The sequence below is a fragment of the Poecilia formosa genome, unplaced genomic scaffold (genome assembly GCF_000485575.1).
Source record: "Poecilia formosa unplaced genomic scaffold, Poecilia_formosa-5.1.2 Scaffold10, whole genome shotgun sequence".
NCBI classification, from domain to species: Eukaryota; Metazoa; Chordata; class Actinopteri; order Cyprinodontiformes; family Poeciliidae; genus Poecilia; species Poecilia formosa.
Window position 1 is genome coordinate 744,786 of NW_006799949.1, and position 24,285 is coordinate 769,070.

Genomic DNA, 24,285 nt, shown 5'->3' on the forward strand with positions numbered 1-24,285 from the left:
AGTTTTTAGATGTGCCACAGGTACAAAACACCAGAGTCAAATGACTCAATTGCCTCCTCACTGTGTATATACGTTCTCCAGAGTCCTGACCGGGTGACAAGCTTTACCCAGAATGCACCTGGAGACAATAAGGACGATTCATTTGTAGTTTTGTGTGTCATAAAGTTAAATATAAGAGTGAAAATAAAGCCAGTCATGTGGCACAACATTTTATTCAATATTTTACACTCACTATGTCACTAAAATCAGTCAGTCTGGTAAGGTTTTTAGCAACCATGAGTCAACAATGGGGCACCCTACTATATAAGCTACTGGGGTATCATAATTTGTCTTTAAAAGTAGAGGGCTTTGATTTATAGTTCTTTTCAGATGTTATAAAGAAAAATTTGAATCTCTGAAGGCATGTTCTGCCTCCCAGGGGGTCATCCTGTAGGTTCAGGCTGGGGGCCTCTTGCAACCCCTACCCTATCTTATTTGTTGCTCCTTCCCACCGGTTGATAGTCACAAACATGAGCCTAAACTGAATATTGAAAAGCTTGACAATATTACCATCCGTTTGTGTAGTGGAAGACTGAAGCCCCACCATGTGGTAGTTAAAGGACACAGCAACTTTACTCAACAGCGACTTCCAAATGGCAGCAAAATACATCCTTATATTTCAGCAGAGAGATTTCAAACAAATATTTTAACAGTAGGGGAAGGCAGAAATTAAAATGGCTAAAACCAACTTTGTGAGACAGTGTTAAAACTGCAGCACAGTCAGCAGCTGCAGAAAGTTAGAAAATAATGTTTTCAGCTTCCAGAGGGATCGCTTTAAAAGATGAGAGGACTGCTCATGGGTTGCTCATTGCATCATTAAGCTGTGTTTAACAGTTTCAAATAATGGTCATCGTCATACAAGTTCCTTTGACAATGACTGGTCTTCTGTGAGTATCCACAATCGTAGAGGTCTTTAGTTAGTTATGAATAATAGTAAAGCTAAATTTCACCTCTTCTGTGTTTGGACTCAGTTAGAACAGAAGACAGATGCCCAAACCAGGAAGGAATTTGTTGAAACAAACACGTGCTTCGCCATGTCTGCCATATGCTGCGTAAAGCAACCTCTGCATCTGTAGGTGTGTAGACCACAATGTGTATACACAGCCGGATTGCACTGTAGAATAAACGTCTCTTCCTTTGTGATCAGAGAAAAACTCAGAAAACGAATGAGGTCCTAGAAAGTCGTAGATGAGCGACTGCGTGAGTGTACATGCAAGCAAAAGACAGATATGCGGTCACTGTTTGCTGTGTGCCTGTGCCAAGCTCATTCCTATAGCAACCAGGAGGGCACAGGTGCCGTCGGCGCATCCAAAAAAGTAAGTGGGGGAGTAAACACAGCGAATATATTATATTCCTCACGGTCTCCTGCATACTCACAGCATGTTACAGAGAACATAAATGTGCGTTGATTAAACATCACGCAGACTCCCACCCGCAGTTTATAAATGTGCTTTTAAGCATGCATCTGCAAAAACGCATCCTACACATGCGTTATGGGAATTACTTTTCAAGCAGGCGGTGGCTGAAGAGGCGCAACCTGCGATGTCTAGCTCGCATAGACTTAACAAAGGCTCGCATCGCACAGTAAGATAACAGGCGCTCGCACACGGACGCGCACGCCTGCAGCGAGGAGCGCATCTGTCACGTTTTCCAGCGAAGGTATTCCCCAGTTTCTGCATGAATAGCCAACAGAGCGCCACGACTCTCCACTTTCATTCAGTCATTTTCAAATGAGTTGAAACTTTTAATTGCTTTTTTTTTTTTTTTTTTTTAGAAAACGCAGATATAGTTTGGTTAAAAATAATGAACAAAAACAGGAGAAATGTTTAAACTGATTTAAACTGAATTTGTTTACAATGTTTCTTTAAAATGACAACATTCAGAATATGTTTGCGGTCTACATTAACGCCACCTTCTTCCTCGCCTCTGCTGAGTGTCACCCACCAGAGAAATTGATTTCCCCCCACCCTCCCTCAGCCCCCCTTCCCACCAGTCACATGGAGGTTCGCGGTGACCCGTCGCTCCCTCGATATCTGTGGCAGTCTCTCCGCGATGCGCCTCATTCACGGACATCAGGCATTAGATGCTCATTCCGCTCGTTTATAACTACGCTCTATCCTGTCTTGTTTTTTTACTTATTTATTTTTCTTCTTCTTTTCGGAATCCGCTGAAGTTGCAGTTAGACGGTACCCTGTGTATTTTTAGTGAGACACGACGGCGATGAGAGGCTGGAAGCCGGAGCGGTGCCGCGCTGTGTGAGAACTGAAGCTCCTGCTTCGGCAAGCATGAAGTCCAGGCGAGATAAACTGAAGATCCCCTCTCTGACTTTGGAGTAAGTTCCGCTTTTTATTATTAGTATGTTTATATTTGTGGTGCAGCCGCTTCAGGGCTGTGAAACTGCGGTGTTTAAAAGTTGCTGCAAGAGGGGAAATGAAAGCGTTTACGTCCGTGTTGTGTTCAATGTCAACAGACATTTAGAGAAGAGTCACAACAGAGTTGTGACTCTTCTCTAAACTAACAAAAACAGGAATATTCCAAAGCACTGAAAGATACAAAAGGCAGGTGATAACTCACGTATGTATGTTTATATCTATATCTATATATGTATATATCTATATCTATAATTTTTAAAGTATAACATATACGTGTAGGTGTGTGGTATGCTCTGCAAAGAAGTTGTCTTACACTATAAGAAAAAAATATATACAGCTTTCTATATTCCTAGACAGGTGGTCCACCAGCTTCACATGCTGCGGCTCTAGGAGGCGCTATTTCTTTTCTACGATAGATAGATAGATAGATAGATAGATAGATAGATAGATAGATAGATAGATAGATAGATAGATAGATAGATAGATAGATAGATAGATAGATAGATAGATAGATAGATAGATTTTCATAAGGTTATGTAAAATAAAAATAAAAACTTTTTTTTGTTACCAAATACATGTTAATTAGGGATGCAACAATGTGAAAATTTGGGATAAAATCAATATCCAATGTAGATTTTGCTGTTATAGCCAATAAGTTATATTTCAATATTGCATTACATTTCATACCCTTTTGACGCCTGAAATAAAAGCAACCATCCCGCTGACTTCTCCACAGCTTCTTTGCTTCAGGTAAACTCCCCACAACCCAGCGCTGCATGACAGTCAATGTCAGTGGCACAAAAAAGTGGGGGGGGGAAGGCAAAGGGGTCAAGGTGCTAAAGGTTGGGCAAAGAAAAATATTTCTAGTCATTATTTTCTGCATTTAACTCGTGTGTGTAAATAATATGATCAGTGATAGGCATAGCACTGATTAGGTGGAAGTTGAACTGTGATCACATGACCAAAGAAATACCAACCGTCCCCTTCCAACAACTTGCCAAGAAGATGGAAATACATTTTAGTTGTTAACAACAGGTTGGTTTTATTCATCAGGCCATCATAGCCCAAAGCCTCCTGCTGAATGGCGAAAAAAACAAAATTAAGTTATTGAAGTGGTCCAGACTTAAGTCAAGACCTTACATGGTCCATTTACTCTGGATGAATTGGACAAATGTTCCTAATTTAAAACAACCCAGCAAAAATGTCTTAAAAGACTCATCATCCATTAGTGCAAACCCTGGATGCCAGCTGTTAGAGGGTACAATCAGATAGTTTTAGCTAACACAAGATAAACTGCTGGGGTGCGCCATGTTATTATTCACTCTTTTTCTGTAATGTTATGTGTTTTATTATTTAAATATGGAAATCTAACCAACTTTGAATATCTTTTCTTTGTTGATGTCACCATGAAGATAAACAGCTTGTATTTCAATGAGAATCAAACAACTAACAATCAAACAATGTGTTTAATTTCCGATGAGAAGATCCAGTTGTCAAAACACACACTGATGTGGTGTTTTTTTTCTTTCTTTATCTCAGCTCAGTTTTTAAAGCTGTATATATAAATTTGGAAAAATTTTGAGTTCTTAAATTAGTCTAAGAAATCAAGGGCAAACAACTCCCTCCTCCTGCGTGTCTATTAATATTTAAACCTGAGGAGTAGAAGTCAAGCTGTCAGTTTTGAACAGGAGCTGTTAGCACCTCTGAAGATATGGAGATCAGGCCAAAAAATAAAAAAATAAAAAATTGCAACTCCTGACTGAATATTTTCCTAATTTTATTTCTTTAAGATTTTCAGCTCAGCGGTCTTCTCACCGCATGATTTTTGAATGAATCACACACTGCCCTCCACTCCTCAGCACTTTGAGAAACTACAAGTTTTTAGACATGAAGAAAGACGATGTAGAAGATGTAATTTTCTTATTATCTTACGAACCTGTGATTTCCATTTTCATTAAATTATGTGAAAAGACTGCAGTTTTACGTCCACCCACTCTTCCTCCTAAGTGAATGCAGCTTTTCTTTATATAGTGAAGGGGTGGGGGGGGTACATGGTGCCCACAAAATGCTGATCCATAAGGCGTAGGAGCTACTTGCTCACATCCTTATTCTCTGATCCATCCATCTGCCTCCTGCATGAACCATCTCAGCTGAGCATGCGCTATTTTCATGTCATTTTCATTTTTAGGCACTCTGTAGCATCTGTTCCTGCGTAGAGCGGGGATTCAGAGGAGGTTTTCACCCTCCATGAGAAAGGGAGGAGTTACGGGTTTTTAATGGCATCTCCGAACCAAAACATCACCATCAAACATGAACAGAAAGGCGTAAAACTTTTGCCTGTGCTTAACTGAGTGTTTTCATATTTGCTTAATTTTATTAGAGTTCTTTTGTATGCAGGGATGTTTGCATAATAAGGCAGGAAAAAGCAAATAGCTGGAAACATCCTAAATCATACTCCCATTGTGTAGTTGTAGCCCTTGTGTACATCCAAGTAAAATTATAAATTCAGCGTTAATGCCACCATTGAGTCATTCTGAGACTCTCTACTCACTTCACACTTTGGACAGGGGTGAGTTAAAAGAGAAGACATAAATGAAGGACAATGCAGCACAGAAACACCTATAAGAACGTTATATCTATAATCCTTGAGGGAATTACATGCCTGGTATTTGTTGTATGATTATGAGTTGAATTTAGAGAATGAGGACTCTTTGTACAAAGAGTTGTTTTTTTCACCCTCCTCCTGCATTACTATGACAACACGTTCATTAGTGCTGTGCTAGTCAATGCTGTACTTTGAGAAGCTTCTGCAGCACAGAGACAATAGTCGAGCCCAGAAGGCAGAGCTTACATCTGAGCAGATAAATCAATAGGAAATAGCCTCTTTGCCCGGTCAGCGTTAGTACGATGTACACCTTAGGGTGGCTGAGCAGGCTGAGCTTGCATATCTTTATGCAAAAATGGTGCACTGAGGTGTAAAGTTGAGGATTATGTAAATCTTACATCATAATGTATCTGCTTAAGTCTTATCAGACCCTCAGAAACTCTTTGATCCAGTTAAATGTCAATTTCAGATTCTAAAAGGTTTTTTTTTTTAAATCAAACATTTTCAAGACACAAATTTCCAGAGGATGGATGGATTAAACATTTTTCTCCCCAACTCTATTTTGTGGCCTCGGAAATATTTCTGTTCTGATGAAATTCTAATACTGAGGTAAATATTAGTTTGACATATTAGAAGATAAAATTACTTTTCTGGCTCACTGACACACCATTGATCAATTTCTGCTGACATGAAATGATAAACCTGCCGGATGATGCATCCAAGCACCCTGTCACAAATGCTTGCGACTTGCTGAGAGTCCATCATTGAAGTCACAGGCACAAACCTCTAACCCTACAGGACAACACTCTGACGTCAGTCGGTGACTTGTCAAACTCCTGACTCAGCTCTCTAATCCATGCCACCATGTCTTCCCTTGCAGTTTGTCCCCCACTTGCCAGAGCCCGACCCTCCTGAGCCCATGCAGCCCCTGCAGTCCCTGCAGCCCCTTACAAACCCTACATCCATGGAGGTAAGACAGCTAGGTTACACAACAACTGTGATTATTCCAAGAGGTATTTAAGTTATAATCCAACCACACTGGACTTCTTATATTGACATTTTGACTGACAGAAAAGAAAATTGTTTAGCTCCAGTACTCTAATAGGGTTGCATGTGTATTATTTGTCTTGTTTGGAAAATATTTTTTATACATTCGGAGCTGTTTTTAAAGGCTGTATGTAAGCCTTTAAAAACGGTTTATATAGTTTATATAGTTTTTGACATTAAATCCTGACCGGTAATGAATTGCAGGCATTCATTACCGGTTGCTTCCAGTTTTTTATAATTTACTTCGATTAATATTTCCTTTAGCTTTATAAAGACCTTCTGACATTTTTGGATATCAGCTGTTTTTCTTTCATTTGTAGTTTTTACCTACTTTCAGAGAAATTTGTATTTGTTTTCTGCTCTTCAGTTGGAAGAGGGTAAAAAAAATTAGAACATTTTATTTAAACAGCAGACTGAACTCTGGTATGACCCAGAGTTTTTCTCATAAAAGACAATGTGGAGTCAGATTTACATTTGATACTTTGGCTGTTTAGCAAAGTAGCCAGACACAAAGAAACAATTTGCTCCCAATTCTCTATTTGCATCTGTAAAAAGGCTGCAGTCTAGCATCCTCACAACGTGTGTAGCAGTACCAAAATGTGGTGCTACAGCATGAAACAGATCCCTACAGAAGACAGCGAAGGAATATTAGAAAGGTAATTTCAGTGTCACTACCTTCTGTCTCTTACCAGTTTCATAGCCACTGCAGGAGCATGAATATTATCAGAGACCTGTCATCCTCACCATGAAGCTTCTTAGCTGTATATATCAGGGAAACAGAACTGCAACATGCAAAAGCAAAGCTACAAAAAAGCAAAAGCAGACTGCTACAGAGATTCTTCTCAAAAGAAGAGTCTCTGTTTTATCTGCATTACTGCTTTTATTCTGCACGTTTTATCTGATTTGTATGTTTTAGTATGTGTTAATTGAATCATTTTTCAAACTATTCTATGTCCAAAAGAACTGCTATCCTCTTTCAACGTATGTCATTTGGGATAAAACAAATAAAAATAATGAAGAATAAAAAAAAAAATCATGAACATTAAGACGGTTTGACAGGAGCTAAATGCAGTGGATGAAGAATTACAGTCCTGTGTAAGATCTTCGCTTATTTTTATTTATTTATTTTTTTTAACCTGGCTTGCATGGTTTCACTTGTGCACAATGGACTCCAACAAAAGAGCACGGAAGCTCTTGAAAAAGCCTGGAGAGCTACTGATTAAAACAATCATCCAGTATCCATGGAAGCACTGCTAAAAGAAATTAGCTGATGTTTAAAAGTTCTGTGCAGTAGTTAAAAAAAAAAAAAAAATTACAACTTGTCTTTGTTGCTCTGGCTTTATGATTACAACTTCATAATCAGCAAATAACGATTCATATTGCTGTGGATACCTTCCGAAAATCTGCCATTGTTACCCTTAGGCAATTAATAAAGGTTGCATCTCTAGTTGTTAAAAATGACAATTATGAGACATAAATGCAGGGACTGATAGGTGACATAGACAAGAACAGGTTGAAACAGACTCAGATGATGGAGTACTGGTAAAAACAAGAGCCGAATAAAGGGAGCTGTTGCACCGAAAAGAAATAACTGGGTAAAAATTTCAGAGTTTTGTTTGCTTTTTTCCACCGTATATTGAGGTGCTCCTATTTCGACCTATCAGTTGTGCCTCTGCGGGTTGCTTGGTAACAGTGCAGGGTGCTGTGGAGGAAGGCAGCACTGCAAACAGAGACTGCTGCATCCAGCATGTTTCTGGATGTTTGAGCTGTGCTTGGCTGTCTCAGTACGCTCTGTACTTTAATGAATCTTATTCACTCTGTCGGGGGGCAAAAAGAAGAAGAAAAAAAAAAATCAGCAAATTTTATTTAAGCTGCGAAAATCTGTCACAGACGCACAGTAAACTCCCTTTCAGACAGTCGTGCCACAGCATGGCAGGAGGTGTTTGTTCTTCATTCACACTGTTTTTACATTGGAGACAGCCACCCTTTTTTAAACCCCCTCCATTGTTACTTCACAAATCCAGAAACATGTTCCTACTCTTGCATCAGAGTCTATCTTTGGATGTAAGTGATTTGCTTCCTGACATCAGTCTTTGATTTTGGCACATCGTGTGCAGCAGCTTGGCTCAGCAATACTAATGGAAAAGTATGTCTCAAAGTAAATATGACAACAATCTGCCTCATATCTGGTGAAAAGGCTGAGATTCTGCAGATAGGATGCTGAGCCATTACTGCACAAAGTGAATACGTGGACTGGAGAAACTATAGGTAGAAAAAGGGAAATTATTTCGCGTTTCCTAAAATTATACTAAAATTATACCAAAGTTGATTTCTGGAGATTGAGTATAGCAACGTTCAAAGTTATTTTAAGATTCTGATGTTTGATTAAGCACCATTTTTTTTTTTTTTAAATGAGGGTTATACATTTAAATACCCCTTAAAAAATAACTAAATCCGTTTTTAGTGGGGCAATATGTTGTATAAATCAAGACAGAAACCCAAACCTCATAATAAAGCTGGGAGCAATGAGGTAAAGTTTTCTGGGTCAGTTTTAATCTTTTAATCTTAGAAAAATCAGTTGTTAAATACTAATTATTTCAGTTATTATAACTGTTGACACAAAAGTACAAATAGATAGCAAACAGAGCTTTACACAGCGGAACATACAAAGTATGAAGTTTGACTCTATCTTCCCTCTACCTGGCTCCTCATGGTATGATCCACCTTTTTCAGTTGCTTTCAGGTTCTGTGCGACATTTTGCTTTCCCTACTGCAAAAGAAGCATGCACTGCAAGTATTGGCTACACTCTACCAGAAGTTGTACAGTTTGCGTTTAATGATGTTTTAAAATATTTTGCCTGGACTTATAAAGGGTTAAAATTTCTAAATGTATGGGACACTACTTTGTGTGTCATTATTTATCAAATTGAAGATGAATGTAATTATACATGTTTATACTTTTGGCAAACAAAGCCAAACAAGACATTATTCAACAGAAAAACAGCCCTTCATAAAACTGCTTTTTAGTTTTTTTATAGACAGGGTAACCCCTAACAACAACATACCAACAATCAATTTCTGCATAACTAATATATGGATATTCATGTATATTATAACAAGCTGCTTTGGGATTCTTCTTCTGTTTTTGTAAGATTAATTTCAATATAATTTTGTTTTAATATATGTATTAAAACAAAATGTATGCCATTAGTGGACATACGTTTTAAAGTGCATCTTTGTGATTTGCACATTTCCTTATTATATTTTTGAAACGGTGAAGATGAACGTGCTATAAAGGACAGATATCTAGTTTTTAAATGATTGAGTCATAAATGCTTAACTACCAAAGAGAGAAACTCTTAAATGCTTTAAAGATTTTTATTTATTAGAAAAGTGAGGGCATATTAATCAACATGACCACTTCAGTCCGTAATGTAAATGCACCTGATTGACCTATTTTCCATTTTCATTTTCTGTATATCAATGGTATAAAGTAAGATTAAAACATCAAATCATCTGGCTGACGATTTACAAAATTGTGAATAAAAAACATTATGCAAGAAATGATTGATATGCAATATGCAGCAATTACTCTACATTTATTTTACAGTCACTGTGTAAGATATAATGTTCCTTCTCATTAATAAGAAATTTATTAAATAATATTTATATATTATATTATTAATAATAAATAATACTTTTATTTAAACTACATTCGTACTAACTGATTCAGGTCGTATGGTACAGTGCTCAAATATTTTCTAGGCATAATAGCCCTTTTAATGTCGACTAAACAGTATTTATGTAAGCTACATTGTAATTTGTTCAAACGGAATACAATAGTAGCAGTGTGTAACCGAGATTACCGAGCAGCACCTGAACGCATCAACAGTCTCCAGCTTCCTCACACGGACGCACACGCAGCTAGCGGCTGCTCTGCCAAAAACTATTGTGTGTACGATTGTTGTTGTTGTCGTCAGACGGTCTTACACACACTTGACCACCTGCCATGGCTTTCCGGACTGAGGGCTGCTGTGGGACGGCGGACCGGAGGATGTGAAGGACGGGAGCTCCGCAGCCTTTGGGACCGAACAGCACGCGGCAGACAGAATGAATACAAAAGGAATCCCAGAGAAGAAGATACGATGGTGGGGACAGCAGCAGCAGCAGTAGCGGCGGGAGGAGGAGGGGAAGAAGCGGCTTTCACATCCACCAGAGCTGCAGTTTTGTAAAAGAAAAAAGAAAAATCCCTCGTTAAGTTGGAGACAGGGTTATTTCGCTTGAAATTTTTTTTCAGGATGTCGGATCCGAGTCACTGTTCTGCGGTTCCGAGCCAGAACAAATCCCGTTTTGTTCCTGTTTCGCTGCTGAAACGATCCAAAAGGTACTTTAATAAGGAGTTCGTATATGATGACAAAAACTGTTTTTAAAAGCTTAAACGTGACCCTTTGTTGATTTAAATGTGAGTGATGTCTGCTCTTGGCGCAGGCTAACACACATTTGTTTTATTTATTTGGGTGTCAACAGAGCCACAGCATGCTAGTTTAAGAAAAAGCATCGTTAGTCCTTAATGATCATCAGCATTTTTCAGCAGCTCTGATTGCAAGTTTCTCTGGCTGTGGCTGAACAAAAGGAGCGGTTTGGCAGGCCTAAAGAAACAGATACAGTGTGGGTTACCATGAAACTTGGTCATGGTAACAAGGTGTCTGATTTCCACCGTTCTGATGTCGTGTTTACCTGTAAACCTGAATCAGGGTTTCACACAGGATCCGTTGCAGGTTTCTGCATTGTTTGCATTTCAAAAGAGGCTTTTTTTTTTGCCTCTTTTGAAATGTAAAGAGGCACAAATGTTTTAAAAATTACAGTAATGCAACCAACATTTATTTTTAGCAAATCAATAATATTGCGATAGTGCCATTGGCTTTAACTAACTGGTAAGTTGTAGAGTAATAATAATAATATAAAAAAACTAATAAAATTTAAAGAATAGAAATTTTTTTTAACAGTTCTCATGAAATTACAATATGATTATAGATTTACCAAGTCGCAATAAATAAAATGTCAATTTCCTCCTGAAACAACAGCACTTGAAACTATTTTCAGTTATTAAATAAAAAAGTATGCACTTTTTGATGTGTAAAAAATCTGATAAACGTTGCTTTGATGCATAAATGGTGCTAATATTGAAATTCCTTCGTTTTCTCTTGGATTCAGAACCAACACTAAGGCAGAACCTCCATCACAGATTTTTCTGTTTGGTGCGTTATGTTAAAAGAAAACAAAATTGGAATTGGTAAAATGTCAGTGAAAATTGGATATCAGAATCAGCTGTGGATAAGCCTGATCAGTGCATTCTCCCCTTTATTTAATGATTATTTAAAATCTGGTCAGGACTTTATTTGTCAGATGATTGAATAGCAATGTGATTTTTATTTTTTTTTATTGCGGTCTGAGTTTATTTTCTATTATTGCTTCTCCGGTCTGATGCTCAAAAAGAAAAAAAAAGAACACACATGCTTCCACGGCTCCAGACATCTGTCGTTCTAGCTGGGCCTGCTGTTGCTGTTGATGCACACACAGCCCTCTCCCCCTGCAGCCTTGAGCTTGTTGACAGTCGGTTTCCTTTTTTTGTATGTGTTTTGGCTCTCAACTGTTTTTCCCTCTTCATCTGATATGACCATGCTGTTTTGTCCTGCATTTGCCTGTAGCTTTGTAGTTGTAGTTGTATAATCTTTCTCATGGCAGAGCTGCTCTGAAGGTGGAAATAATCTCACAGGTTGAGGTAAATCTCAGAGGGCAAAGATGAAGAGATTTCAGCTCCATGCGCCAAGTATGATAAGTCTCATCTGTATTAAACTATAAAGTGTATCTATATTTGGTAACTAAGATCTATAGATGTCCCAGTTGTCCTCGCATTGTTTGTAAATCTTTGCATCTTTGAAGTGAAATTGATTCTTTAAGAAATTCCTCAGTTGTGATGATGTATGCATGCATACATCAGTTAGTTTGTAATTGATGTGTGCATGCATCAACTATTTGATACCTGTGGTTAGTCTTCAGCTGTCTGATGTATAAACTTAATTGTATTATTGTTACTGTAGAATGCAATAATACAATGGATTAGGCACTGTCATACTATTCCTATAAGCATGCGCTGCTGTAGAAGTTAGTCGCATAATCTATTTGGTTTGAAACAGCATTAAAAGAAGAGGAGAAACGTATGTTCAGAAAAGTTTCAGTAGGTTGCTTCTGGTAGAGGATGTGAGCTTTAAGAACATCCAATGGGAATCTTTGGAGTTACAGATTAGAGAAATAACAGAAGTGAGGGGTGTGGCCAAGAATGAGAAAATGTCAATGTCCAAAGTGTAAAGATTGCTTCCTGTGAGAGTCGACTCTGGTCTTCATCAAGCTGGAGATGATCCAACTTTGGAATTAAAATGATGTCTGTTAGCATTCCAGTAAAAACTAAAAAAACCAGATGGCTGTAGTACGTAACAACTAATGCTAAGTAAATTAGCTTAGCTGGATATTTTCGGTCTTCAGAAAGATACGGTCTATCTGTTTGGCTGGTCACCAGTTTGTAAAACTCCCTGGTCAACCGTTTTGGTACACAAAGGTCTGCCTGTGCTCACCAGGACAGGTCAGAGGCCTTTTGCCTCTGAGCAATGAGACAAATGTCTGTTCTTCAGCCTTCACTCAGCACATGAAACAGATCTAAACCTCTCTGAAACCTTCACAAGTTGACAAAATTTCACAAACTGATTCAGATCTTAAAAAGAAAAATGTTTTAACAGCTATATTTTATGTCTGGAAATTGTGATTGCACATATCCACCTCTACTAATAACCTTTATTTATTTTAAAGGTTTAAACAGCACCATGTGTGGACAATTACTACTGGCGGTATATTGTAATCGGTGCAAATATATCAGAAATGTATCTTTACCACACACAACAAAGTATTGCCTGGAGTCTAATAAGTTGAACTTTTTTTTTATGCATTCAGGCTCTTAAAACCTATAATGTATTTGGTAATGGTTATTGTTTAATACTGCAGAAACAAAAGTTTTGAAAGTAAGCAGATGGTCAGGTTATGCAGGAACTACAACTAACTTTTTCTTTTTTCTTTTTTTTTAATTGTTGTTGCCAAACCAGATGATGGTCAGAAGAAACTTTTTTCTAAAATGTATTGTTGATATGGATATTGATATTGGATTTTATTTTATTGTTTTAATAGTTGCTGGACTGACTACTCATTATTGGAAGTCTGTGTTTGCTATGAACATAAAGGAGAAGAATATCTGTTTTTGCAGTGTACCATACGTCGCATGTTTTCCTTACATGGCGCCTTCCTATTTAGGTTAAAGGCTAAGAGGAACGCTGATGTCATCTTGTAGTCTCTTCTAGTTGTCTCTCTGTGACTACATTTCTGAAATATGTAAACACATAATGTGTCTGCTGCTTCAGCTGTGGATTGTATAGATTTTCTGAGGCTTTTCTTTAGTCTTTTTTTCACCTCTTCAAGCTGTCAAACATAGTTTTATTGATCAAACAGAAAGAAAAAAAAATGTCATTCTCCAGTATATCTCATTTGCTTATTGTATGTCTGAGTGACTTTGAGATAAACTCAAATTCAAATGGTGGTTTTTATACTTAAAAACCATATTGTATGAAAGGTACAAACGTACTATATGGTACGATTTACACACAAACAGGTATGTTTTTGTGTCATTCAGTTCTCCACAACAGTCGGTGCTTAGAGGATAATAGTCTACTACTTTAGAGGTCAAGTGTCTTTTAATCTGCCAACTGATGCCGTCTCAGAGCTTTTATGTCTACAAGCTGCTGCTCTGCAAACACACACACAGTTTGACTCCTGTACATAAAGACAACCTGAAGCACTGCATTTAGTCAAATGCACGATTGCAGATGAACACAGCCAGAGCCACTGCAATTACGCTTGGTTTCGGTGAATACACTGGGGTTGTTTCTCTCCTGACTGATACTATCTTGGGTGGGGATTCAAATAAAATACTTCAATTGTCATTGCAAGAAAGTAAAACCCAGTTATCAGCTCTCTGAGAGCAAGACGAGAGTACACTGTTCGCATAGCCCCTGCTTTGCAAATGCAGGGACCAGAGGGATGAATAAAATGATTTCATTCGCATAGATTACCAGTCGTTCCTGCTTCAAATTGATTCGGCCTACTTTATTTTTCCAAGTCCTCATGCTGCTTACCGTGTGCATTTGAGAACTGCAATTAAATCAGGTGGTTAGACTTGATTTCTTCCATTCTTCTTTTCCCTGTTCTGCCTCTGCTGCTCAGTATGCAAACTCGCACAGAATCATTTCCATGTGAATTGTTTGGAGAGATGCAGATAAGCGACGTGTGTTGACTGTGTCTTCCTCTGTTTGCGCTTCAGCTGTCGCAGCAGCAACAGGAAGAGTCTCGGCGTCGGGACGCCTTCACCCACGCTGTCACGGCCTCTGTCCCCGCTCTCACTCCACACAGGTAATGATTGTTTTGACGACGGTTCCTTTCTGTCGCAAAGCTTAAGCGATGACGGGCATTAATCCTGGTTGAAAAGCTTTGAAAGCTGGTTCTTGTGATCAACTTTAAATTCAAGTGCCACAGTAATTTGCGTATGTAGCTGGTTTGATTACAGCTGACGAAAGTTCTTAAAAGAATCATCATCACAAGCCAGCTACGTTAAGAAATATACTGGCGAAACCTTGGAGGACAAGCAGTCGTGACCTCATTTTTTTCTTCACCTAAATTTGGCATAACGTAAACCTAAATTAGTAATTCAGATTACGAAATAACACAAGTACAATCACACAAGAAAAACAATGTAAAATAGGGAAGGAAATAGTTAGTCATCTGCATGGAGTTGTCTAGTGCTAATACAGTGGATTTAAATGAGGCGGGCCAAGTTGACAATGATGAGCCACAACTTATAAGCTGGTTCAAGACGTCGTCCTGCGTCACAGAGCTGGAACAACTCCAGATGAGGAAACAGTCTTTAGAGCAGGAAATTGAGGAGAGGTTTAAAACTGGAATCCCTAACATGCTGGTGTTTGTCTTATGTTTCAGCATGACCAGTTATTTTATGTTGGAGCATAAAATAACTCTTCATGTACAGAGGGCCGAATGTAAACATAAAACACAGTGCAGAACTTCAAACCAGCAGTTTGTCCTGAAAGTGTTCGTCATCAAAATGTTTGTAGACTTTGTTAGAGCAATTATCAGATGAATGTTTGCTTTGCTTTCTAATCCCTTAACCGTCACCCGCAAAATGCTTACAAGTCAATGGATCCATGAAGACACCTGTGTCGTTATGACAGTCAAGGGGTTATTAAAACATGAATTGTTTAAGCACAAATAGGGAAAATAAGCGTCATTGTTATTCATATTGAGAAGAAAACAGGCCCAAAATCCCTCAAATATACCAACAGCAAAAATAGTATTTTGTAAACCTTAAGCAAAAACATCATGGACCCTGGAGAAGTTCTGTAACAAATCACTTACAAAAGACAAAGAAATCAGGCTTTTTGCAAGCAAAAAATATAAAGAAGTGAGGGATGACTCAACTCCTTCCTCAGTTTCACATTTCTAAATATTTGGGTGTTATCTTCCTGGTTTTTCGAACAGCAGTGCACACAGCGCAAAGCCCCTTAACACCATCAGGCAGCTGTGCTCTGTGAGAACAGTTTTGCTCAAGAGCTCTTCATAGCGGCAATATGCAGATGCGTTCCCTTTTGAACTCAATCATGCTAAGGAGTATCTAATCACAGAATAAAATCAAGCCCTAATTGGGCACTCTACAGGCTGGATGTAAACAAACACAGTCTCTAGTGAACCCGCATCCCCAGATTCCAGCAAAAACAATGCAGACTGAGGATTTTCCCCTGGTTTTACTGTTTGCAGATCGGTGGCGTAATGTTTGGAAAAGTAATGCCGAGCTCTGATGTTTGATCTTCGGCATTATTGACTTATGTTTCCCTTTTTAAAGGTTCCAGACATGACGTCACTATTTTTGGGACATTGCCCATTGCAAATAGACCCGAGACAGTTTGCTTGTGCTATTGCCATGTGTCTGTTTTTACAGCTGTGAATTGTTCTGCTAATGACATTGAGTTTCCTTGTTTAGCTGTGAGCAGCCCTCTAGACAGCCCTCGAAATGTGTCGACCAGTGCCTGCCTCAACTTTCCATTTGCCCGGAGGTATGCCAACCCGATCTGGTGAAAGCTTGTTCTTCCTGTTGGGCTACATCTATGTTTGGTTGCTTCGATAGTTTTTGATTAACGTAGTTGCTTTTAATACACCTGTATTTAGCATTCTGATTTAAATTGTATTTCTCTTTATTACACACATTACTGAAGTCTGATGTTTACCTACATACCTTTTTTTTTCTCTCACTGTCTGAGATCAAATTAAGCTAAACTTTTCATGTTTTAGATCAGTTACATTCACCAAAATTATTTCTATTTATTCATGTAATGTATATTTCGTGCAGTGCACCAGTCTTTTCTGCACAACCCCCCCACTCCCCCAGGCAACATGATGCATCCACCCCCGTACTTCTGAGTTGAGATGCTGTTCTCTGGCATGAGAGTTTCCCTCGTTTCCCTCCAAATCTAACACATTTTAATTTCATCAAGACAGGTTTCGAAAAATGATTGGTTTTCCCACAGCTGAGTGTTGTGTGTCTTTTTATACAATCTTTGCAAGCATCTCGTTTCAATTTACTTTGTAGTTTGTGGTTTTTGGACTGTAATATGTTTCTATGCAAGGGATCACCAAGATGAACTAAAAGTAGGTAAAGTTTTTGTAGCTTGTTGTAACTTGACAATCAAAATGAACTAAACGCATATACAAAAGTTAAAAAAAAAAAAGCTAAATTTTATTCTTGATATCGCTGTAGAGGGGTTTCCAGGGAACCCCCTCTAGAGCAAGAGGACAGAGGAAGAGGAAAGGAAGGAGAAGCAGCAGTACGGTGATGGAGGCTGACTCAGCCCAGAGCCCTCACACCTTCCCTCCTCTTCCTCTGCCAGGTCTTCTTACAGCTGACTCCCCCTCAGCAGGAGGAGAGCAAACATACCGAGGCTAGCCCCTGAAGCCCACTCGCACATCATTCAATCGGGTTCCCTTGACAACACGCTTGTCTTGCTGCAGGCGTGTGAGCCCTTCGAGTACGGCTGCACCTCGGAGAAACTCGAGAACAGTCATTAAAAACTGATGAGCGTTTTAGGTGCTTCCCCTCTAACCCTCTGCTTAGAGACAATTTTTGCTGATTTAAGCGAAAATCTTACCAGAGATGAAAGCTAATGGATGAATATTTAATTTTAAACATTTTAGCCTTAGAAATATTATATAATAACTTGGGAGATTTCAGTCTGCACAAGTATTTCAGTAACTAACTATGTAATAAAACAGACATAATCCTATTTTTTAAGGTATCACAAGTGTGTGCAAACACATATAAATGTGTTTGCACATATAAATGTGTCTGTTCTTATGCTTTAAAAGGTGTTGTTTAGTGTGCTTGTCACCTCTGAGATGTCATGCTTTCACTCTTAAAAAAAAAAAACATTTATAGAAACTTCAAACTTGCACAGCTCAAGACTTCGGTGTTTTCTGTTACGTAAAAAGAAATACTCTGAAATTAATTTCTGTGTCGTCTAACTCTTTGTATCTGGACAAATGAAAACTGGCAAGGAAGGCAGTGTTGTCAGTACTAATCCCTCAGCTGAATGCCAGAGGTCACAGGATCGCTTGTGCAAGAATCCTGAAACTTACAGATTCTCTGTCTTTGCTTTTCTCTTCCCCCCCTTTGCTGTCCTGATCTCAGTCATTTGGCTCGTGCTGAAAGGTAGCTTCTTTTTGAATTCTTCACTTCTTACTTTTCTGTTTGTTTTTCACAAAATGTTCCTTCTGACGTAAAGCTTCAATTTCTAAAGCATTGCCTCAGGCCAGATAAGACAGGGATGCTGTAAATAAAAAAAATAAAATAAAATAAGAAGAAGCCTTCTATGTGAATATGAGCAATAATTTTATGCTCTTATAGTAACAGGATTGCCTCTCATATAGGGACCCTCACATCTAACTAACTAATGTGTTTGCTGCCGAGGCTTACATAACACGCTTCTGCTCGTGTGTCTCAGAGCTGAGGGCCGACGATGGTCTCTGGCTTCCCTCCCTTCATCCGGCTATGGAACCAATCCGCCGAGCTCCACCGTCTCGGTAAGTGACCCCCAGAAACGCGACAACATCCTCGCTGCTTGACACAAGGCAGCCAAAGCATTTTTCACACTTCTGTCAGCCCAAGTAGCACATTTCGTTTGTGCAATGAGGGCCAGAAAATGCCAAGCCCAAGATGACAAACCGCTAATTGTTTATCTGCGTCGTCTGCTTCAATGAGTCACTCTCGCAGTTTTAGAAACTCTACATCAGAAGGAGAACACGCAGTCTGGATGTTAATAAGGGAGGGGTGTAAGAAAAGAGTCTGTGTTAAAAGATTATATTTCTGATGGCTTTTCATGAAAACCTTTTATATTTGCGACAATACCAGCGTGCAGAAGTCTTTTTTGCTGAAAGACGAATTTTTGAAAAGAAATCTCAAAATGTCTGGTGATGGTGGAAACTTTCAGATGGCAAGTTTGATGAGAGGAGAGGAGGATCTGTAATCAGAGTAGATGTGTTGAATTTAATGAGGTAGTTAATTAGTCAGGGTCAGACAGTGTAGGCCCAAAGGTCAATGAGAACCAGTGATCTTTTCAAAGGTCTTCATTGGCCTTTTCAGATATAATATTTAAAAAAGAAGTGGTTTGGTTGCTTTCGTTATTGTTTACCCTCCTTCCAAAATTAGCAGAAGCGTTTAATTTCCTGCCTGCTTCCGACAAATACTTCAGTCCTTACTCCTCATTTTTTTGAGTTCGAGACCCATCAGAAAACCTCCACAGACGCCCTGAGTTGGAGACAGAGGGAAGGAAGTCCAACCTGTCAGATCATGTTTGTGGTTTTCTGGATTATTAGCTCATCCTTCTTTCTCAGAATCATGCCCCTAAAAGGCAGGGCCTAACAAGTAACATTGGCTTCCAAGACGAAAAGGAAACATGATTTGATGAATTTGTGATGTTGACACTGTCAAATTTCTGCACAAAGAACTCGTCGAAATAGTTCGGCTTGAATCATAATTGCCCTCTTTGCAACATGACTCATTCGGTTTGAGACAGTTTTCCTTTGTATTAGTGCTGATATGAACTGCTATGTGTTGCTTCCTGTGTATGTTTTTCCATTGCCATCCCCTAGCTCTTCTGCTGAGTCGTAGCCTCTTCTTTTATTTGAATAATTTTTGTTTCAGAAGTTTATCACAGTTGCTTCTAGCTTCAGCGCTTTAATAGCCTGACAAAAACGAAATGTGAAAGTAAATGTAAGCAAAACGGTTAGGATTAGTAGAATGATCTAATAAGAATAATGATCTAATTTTGTCTGTGTGTAGTCATCCTCATCCTCCCAGGAGCGCCTTCATCAACTTCCTTACCAGCCAACCCAAGATGAGCTCCACTTCCTTTTCAAGCACTTCCGCAGCACAGACAGCATTACTGATGAGGACGGACGGCCCTCACCGGTCATACGACCTCGGTCAAGGAGCCTCAGGTAGATAATCCTAAAAAATATGTGCTTACTGTCTGTATTTGTTAGGAGCTATCCAGTAAATCAACACCCCATGTTTCCTTAATTTTGAGAGATCTGTGATCGGCACAAGAAACCGATTTCATAAGCCACTGCCCCCCTTTTCCTCTGCCAGGTCACGTCTGCACATGCAAGGTTATCAACAGTCATTCCACTGATGCCAAATTAGAGTCTTTGTAGCTGTATTCAGCAACTTTTCAGAAAAAAATCAAGATCGGTCAAAATCTAAATCAGCATTTTTAAAGATTGGTAATCGGCCAGAAAACTGCAATCGGGGCACCAAATAGTATTGGTACTTACAGAAACAGTAATATAAGTAATAGCAATGTGACATCACTTCCTGCCTTAAAACTTTTTTTTTGATCTTTAGAATGTGTCTGGAATAAATAAATGACAGAAAAACATGTTTTTTTTATCCATCATATTTTTGCAGGATCCTTGTTTTAAACCTGGCAACAATCTGTAATGAATCTTTGTGTTTATACTTTTATAAATCTCTTTAAAATGACTGAGGATTCAGGAAATTAGTCTGGAAAATCTGGAAATATGACTATAGAAAATGAGTAAGAACCCTCAGTGTATATTTTGAAGAGAAAGTTTTAGCTGCTCGTTTTTCTGGATGGAAAGTAAAAAAAAGTGCAACAAAACACTTTGCATACTTTAATTACTTTTGGTTAACTTTGAGTTACATAAGTGTTCATTTGTTGCACCGCTCTGTGTGAGCCCTCATTATGATCTCTTTTGTGCAGATGAAGATATTGGATTGATATTTTATGCAGATTAAAAACAGTAATCCCTCTAACGGGATTAACTCGCGCTTGTTATGCAAGAAAATATTTCAGATTAATTTCAGGCAGAGATTTGCAGGTTTCCAACTAGCTCTCAGACTACCAGATGTCACGATGAACTGGACAAGCGCAGCTTTTAGCGCCTCTTCTCACCTCCTAATGCCGGCACGTTCCTGTTAGTAGGCAGGCAGGTGGAGGTCTGACTGCAGGCCAGTGTGATCTTGACAACTTTTGTCTGTTGGCTCTGCTCTGTGCTGTTTGCGCGCTGCCTGAGTGCTCCATGTTCTGGCACCATGGTGTGCAGTACGTGGGCGTGCTAGCTAACGGAGCGCCTCCTTGATGAAGCTGCCGAACTGTAATCGAGGGTGGGTTGGTTTTCGGGAAAAGAGAGGTGATTGGAGGTCTTGATCCGAGAGATGCAGCAGTGTGTGTGTTCGGCAGCAGCCATCCAGAGCAACAGAGCTGTCTTTTCATGATAAAAATAAATAAATAAATAAATAAAGGAATGGCCCAGGGAGCCTGTTTGCATGTGATAGGTTTTCCCTCCATCTGTTCTGTTTGAAGCTCCATCAAGCAAGTATTTGCAGTTCAAATATGCTTATCTCATTGGCTTAAATGCTGAAGTGGTGTTGCAGTACATGACTAATTGATTGGTGTTGATGACTCACTCAGCTTGGCTGAGAGAAGCCTCGGCTGCTGGTAAAGATATGTTTTATATAGAAACATTCAAGCCTGACAGCGAAATCCACCATAAGTGCAGCTTTTCCAGCTTAGGTTTTGTCAAATTAAAATTCTGGCTTCACTCTCGATAGAATGAAATCACATGCGCCTTGAAGTTGACCTAGAAAACCCTGTCCGTCACAACCATAATGAGTTTATGTGCGTTTGTTTAGATGCTGTGAAGTTAGCAGACTGCTTCTATGTCTAGAGAGAGTGATGATCTGAGTGCTATGGACAGTTGAAACCAGGTTCACTTATAAAAGGATACAGCCTTTCTCTTCTGACTATACATCTCGTGTTACACGTCATTTAAATTAATCAAAATAATGACATAAAATTATATGTCATTATAATTTTATGTCATATAACAATCATTGTTGTTTGGGCAGATTATTATAGATTACTTTCACTTTAACAATTTGGGAAATTACAGATGATGATGTCATGGTTTTTAGGTTTACGATTACTGTTAATCCATTACTTTTAATTCAACAGAGCCACTCCTTTTACAGTATCTTGTGTCAACACATTACATATCACTACTTCCTTCAGTGACTTCATTAAAAAAAATCTAATGAAAATCAGCCAAGATATTAGGAAGAGAACAGAGACAGCATAGGAGTGTTCGGGATCACACAGCGCTGGGCAATAAATCAATAACAATATATGTCGCGATATAATATATTATCAATATTAATAAAAAATGCATTTGACAGAATGTTCAGTAATTTCACTGAACTCCGATCTTGGACTCTGGGGCATGTAGGCAACGGAAAGGCTTTTTCCTGTCAACCACAAAGCCAGTTAAGCAAGGTTGGTGGCATCAACTAACTCACTCTCCCATTGGTAAGCTAGCAACAACCTGTTGCACAGCAGTTTCAGGTTTTGCCACCGTGCCTCATAATTGCTTGAAAATAAAAAATAAAAAAAAACAATAGCGTGGGGAAGATGAGTACAACAGTTTAAGAGGAAACACGTGACCAGTCGCCAGTATTTCAATTTTGTAGAACAAAAAACTAATTAATACTTAGTGACATTGAATGATATAAAACACACACATTTTCTGCCATGTCGTCCTTCCCTGGGATCAGACCATTCAGGAAATAGATGGGTTATGTGTGTTAGAGATGAGCTTGTTTTGGTGTGAAATGTACGAACCTCAGAACAAAAGAAATTGACAATGTGAAAATGCTGTCTGAAGCTGCTAAGAGTCTCATTATCCACAGTAAAACAAGTCTTGTAGTAACATTGGCTGAAAGGAAGAAGGCATTACAACAAAAGCCAGATCACAGTTTGTAGACACACATGTTAACAAATGTCTTACATTTTTGGCAACATGTCCTGTGACTTGACTAAAATTAAAAGTATTTGGCCAAAATAGCCATTTTAAGGAAAAAAGGGGGTGAGTTTGCAAGCCTGAGACCACCGCCCCAACTGTGAAATATGGGCATGATAGCATCATGTTGTGTGAGTATTTTGCTGCACAACATTTCATTATGAGTAATGATATGGAAATACTGAAGCAACATCTTAAGACATCTGTTAAAGCAGCTCTGTCGGGAGGAATGGGGCGCAATTTCAGCAAACTAAACTATAATTACTGGGGAATGTATGAAAACCCCTGAATATGAAGTTTGATAAAATCTCACAAAATTCTGGCAGAAATAATTATTTTCAAACAGAAATCACTTTGGTTGTCCTAATGGACCTAAAACGGGAAACTTTTATTACAATTTAAAGTCAGATGTGAGAAAAAAAAAAAAAAACTTCTTTCACACCGTATGTAAATATCTTAACAGTATCTACATTCAAATCACTTTGTAGTCCAGAAGACATAGTGATTTAATTATTTATTGATTAAAAATATGAAATATTGATCAGTCACCCTAGATCAGGGGTTGTAACTCCTGTCGTAAAGGGCGGATGTCCTGCAACTTTTAGACCTGTCTCTGCTTCAACACACCTGATTCAATGAAATAGGTCATTAGTCAAACTGGAGAACTTGGCTGCACACTGAAGATGATTCAGCCATTTGATTCAGGTGTTTTGAACTAGTGACACATCTGAAAGTCGGAGGATACCGGACCGTGAGACCTGGATTTGAGGATCTCTACCTGATATTAACCTTAGTTTCTTTGTTTGTTTTTGTTGTAGTCCCGGGCGATCCACCGTCTCCTTTGATAACGAGATAGTCATGATGAACCATGTTTACCGAGAACGTTTTCCGAGGGTGAGTATTAAAAGATACCTTACACTTTGCGCGTCTGCCTTCACACGTACACATCTAAGCAAGTCTAAATTTGGGATGTTTAATCTGTAAAAGACAAAAACAACTGGGGTTTCTCAAAACATACCGTTCTAAGACTGATTAAGACGCATTTGCTCAGTCCTGGTGCATTACAAGTCTTAACAGGTGCTAAAAGCTTGTTGAATGAATCATGGGTAAAGAGATACAGCCATATGAATCCACCCACAGGAAATAAAGGACATTTGGTGCCACCAAGGGAGTGACAATTATATTTACTGTTCTGTTGATTATTTTAACTGTGTGTTTGTGTTCTTGTCCTGCCTGAAGGCCACAGCCCAGATGGAGGAGCGCTTGTTGGAGATTGTCACCCATTACTCTCCAGACAGCTCCCTCCGGTTGGCTGACGGCGTGCTGGGCTTCATCCAGCACCAGTTGGTCGAGCTGGTCAGAGACTGTCTGGACAAGTCTCAGAAAGGCCTGGTTACTTCCCGCTATTTCGCTGAGCTGCAGGAGAAGCTGGAAAAGCTGCTGCATGAGGTGAGAAAACAGGCAGCTGCTGAAATTATGTCAGAAATGGGCTTCCCAGATTTTACGCAGGAGTTTTAAGCAAAAAATAATAATTGGCAGTAAAGTACTGGGAGCAGATTGACTGAGCCTGAGTGAAATGCACAGTCACATAGGTCAGTCAATAATCGTCTGATAGGCAGAGGAACACACAATAGATCTGGCAGCTGAAAGCCTGTGTAAAGGCTGGAGGCACTTTAAGCCAAC

At 38.9% G+C, this 24,285-nt stretch overlaps 1 protein-coding gene across 4 annotated transcripts in view; it reads left to right on the top strand.

Moving 5' to 3' along the window:
• The first annotated feature begins 1,681 nt into the window (after positions 1–1,681).
• Positions 1,682–24,285, top strand: part of mast3b (microtubule associated serine/threonine kinase 3b) — a 36,584-nt gene continuing 13,980 nt past the window's right edge. The window contains exons 1-10 of one of the 4 annotated variants that reach the window (XM_016665037.1): positions 1,682–1,698; positions 2,245–2,371; positions 5,897–5,986; positions 14,486–14,574; positions 16,214–16,286; positions 17,915–17,935; positions 18,228–18,306; positions 19,565–19,722; positions 23,421–23,496; positions 23,842–24,051. In XM_016665037.1, coding sequence (XP_016520523.1) covers positions 2,325–2,371; positions 5,897–5,986; positions 14,486–14,574; positions 16,214–16,286; positions 17,915–17,935; positions 18,228–18,306; positions 19,565–19,722; positions 23,421–23,496; positions 23,842–24,051 — 843 coding nt within the window. In that variant the 5' untranslated portion in view covers positions 1,682–1,698; positions 2,245–2,324. Of the gene's footprint in view, positions 1,699–2,039; positions 2,372–5,896; positions 5,987–10,259; positions 10,448–14,485; positions 14,575–16,213; positions 16,287–17,914; positions 17,936–18,227; positions 18,307–19,564; positions 19,723–23,420; positions 23,497–23,841; positions 24,052–24,285 lie in introns of those variants that run through there. The other 3 variants (XM_007541110.2, XM_007541115.2, XM_007541122.2) reach the window with 3 other exon arrangements.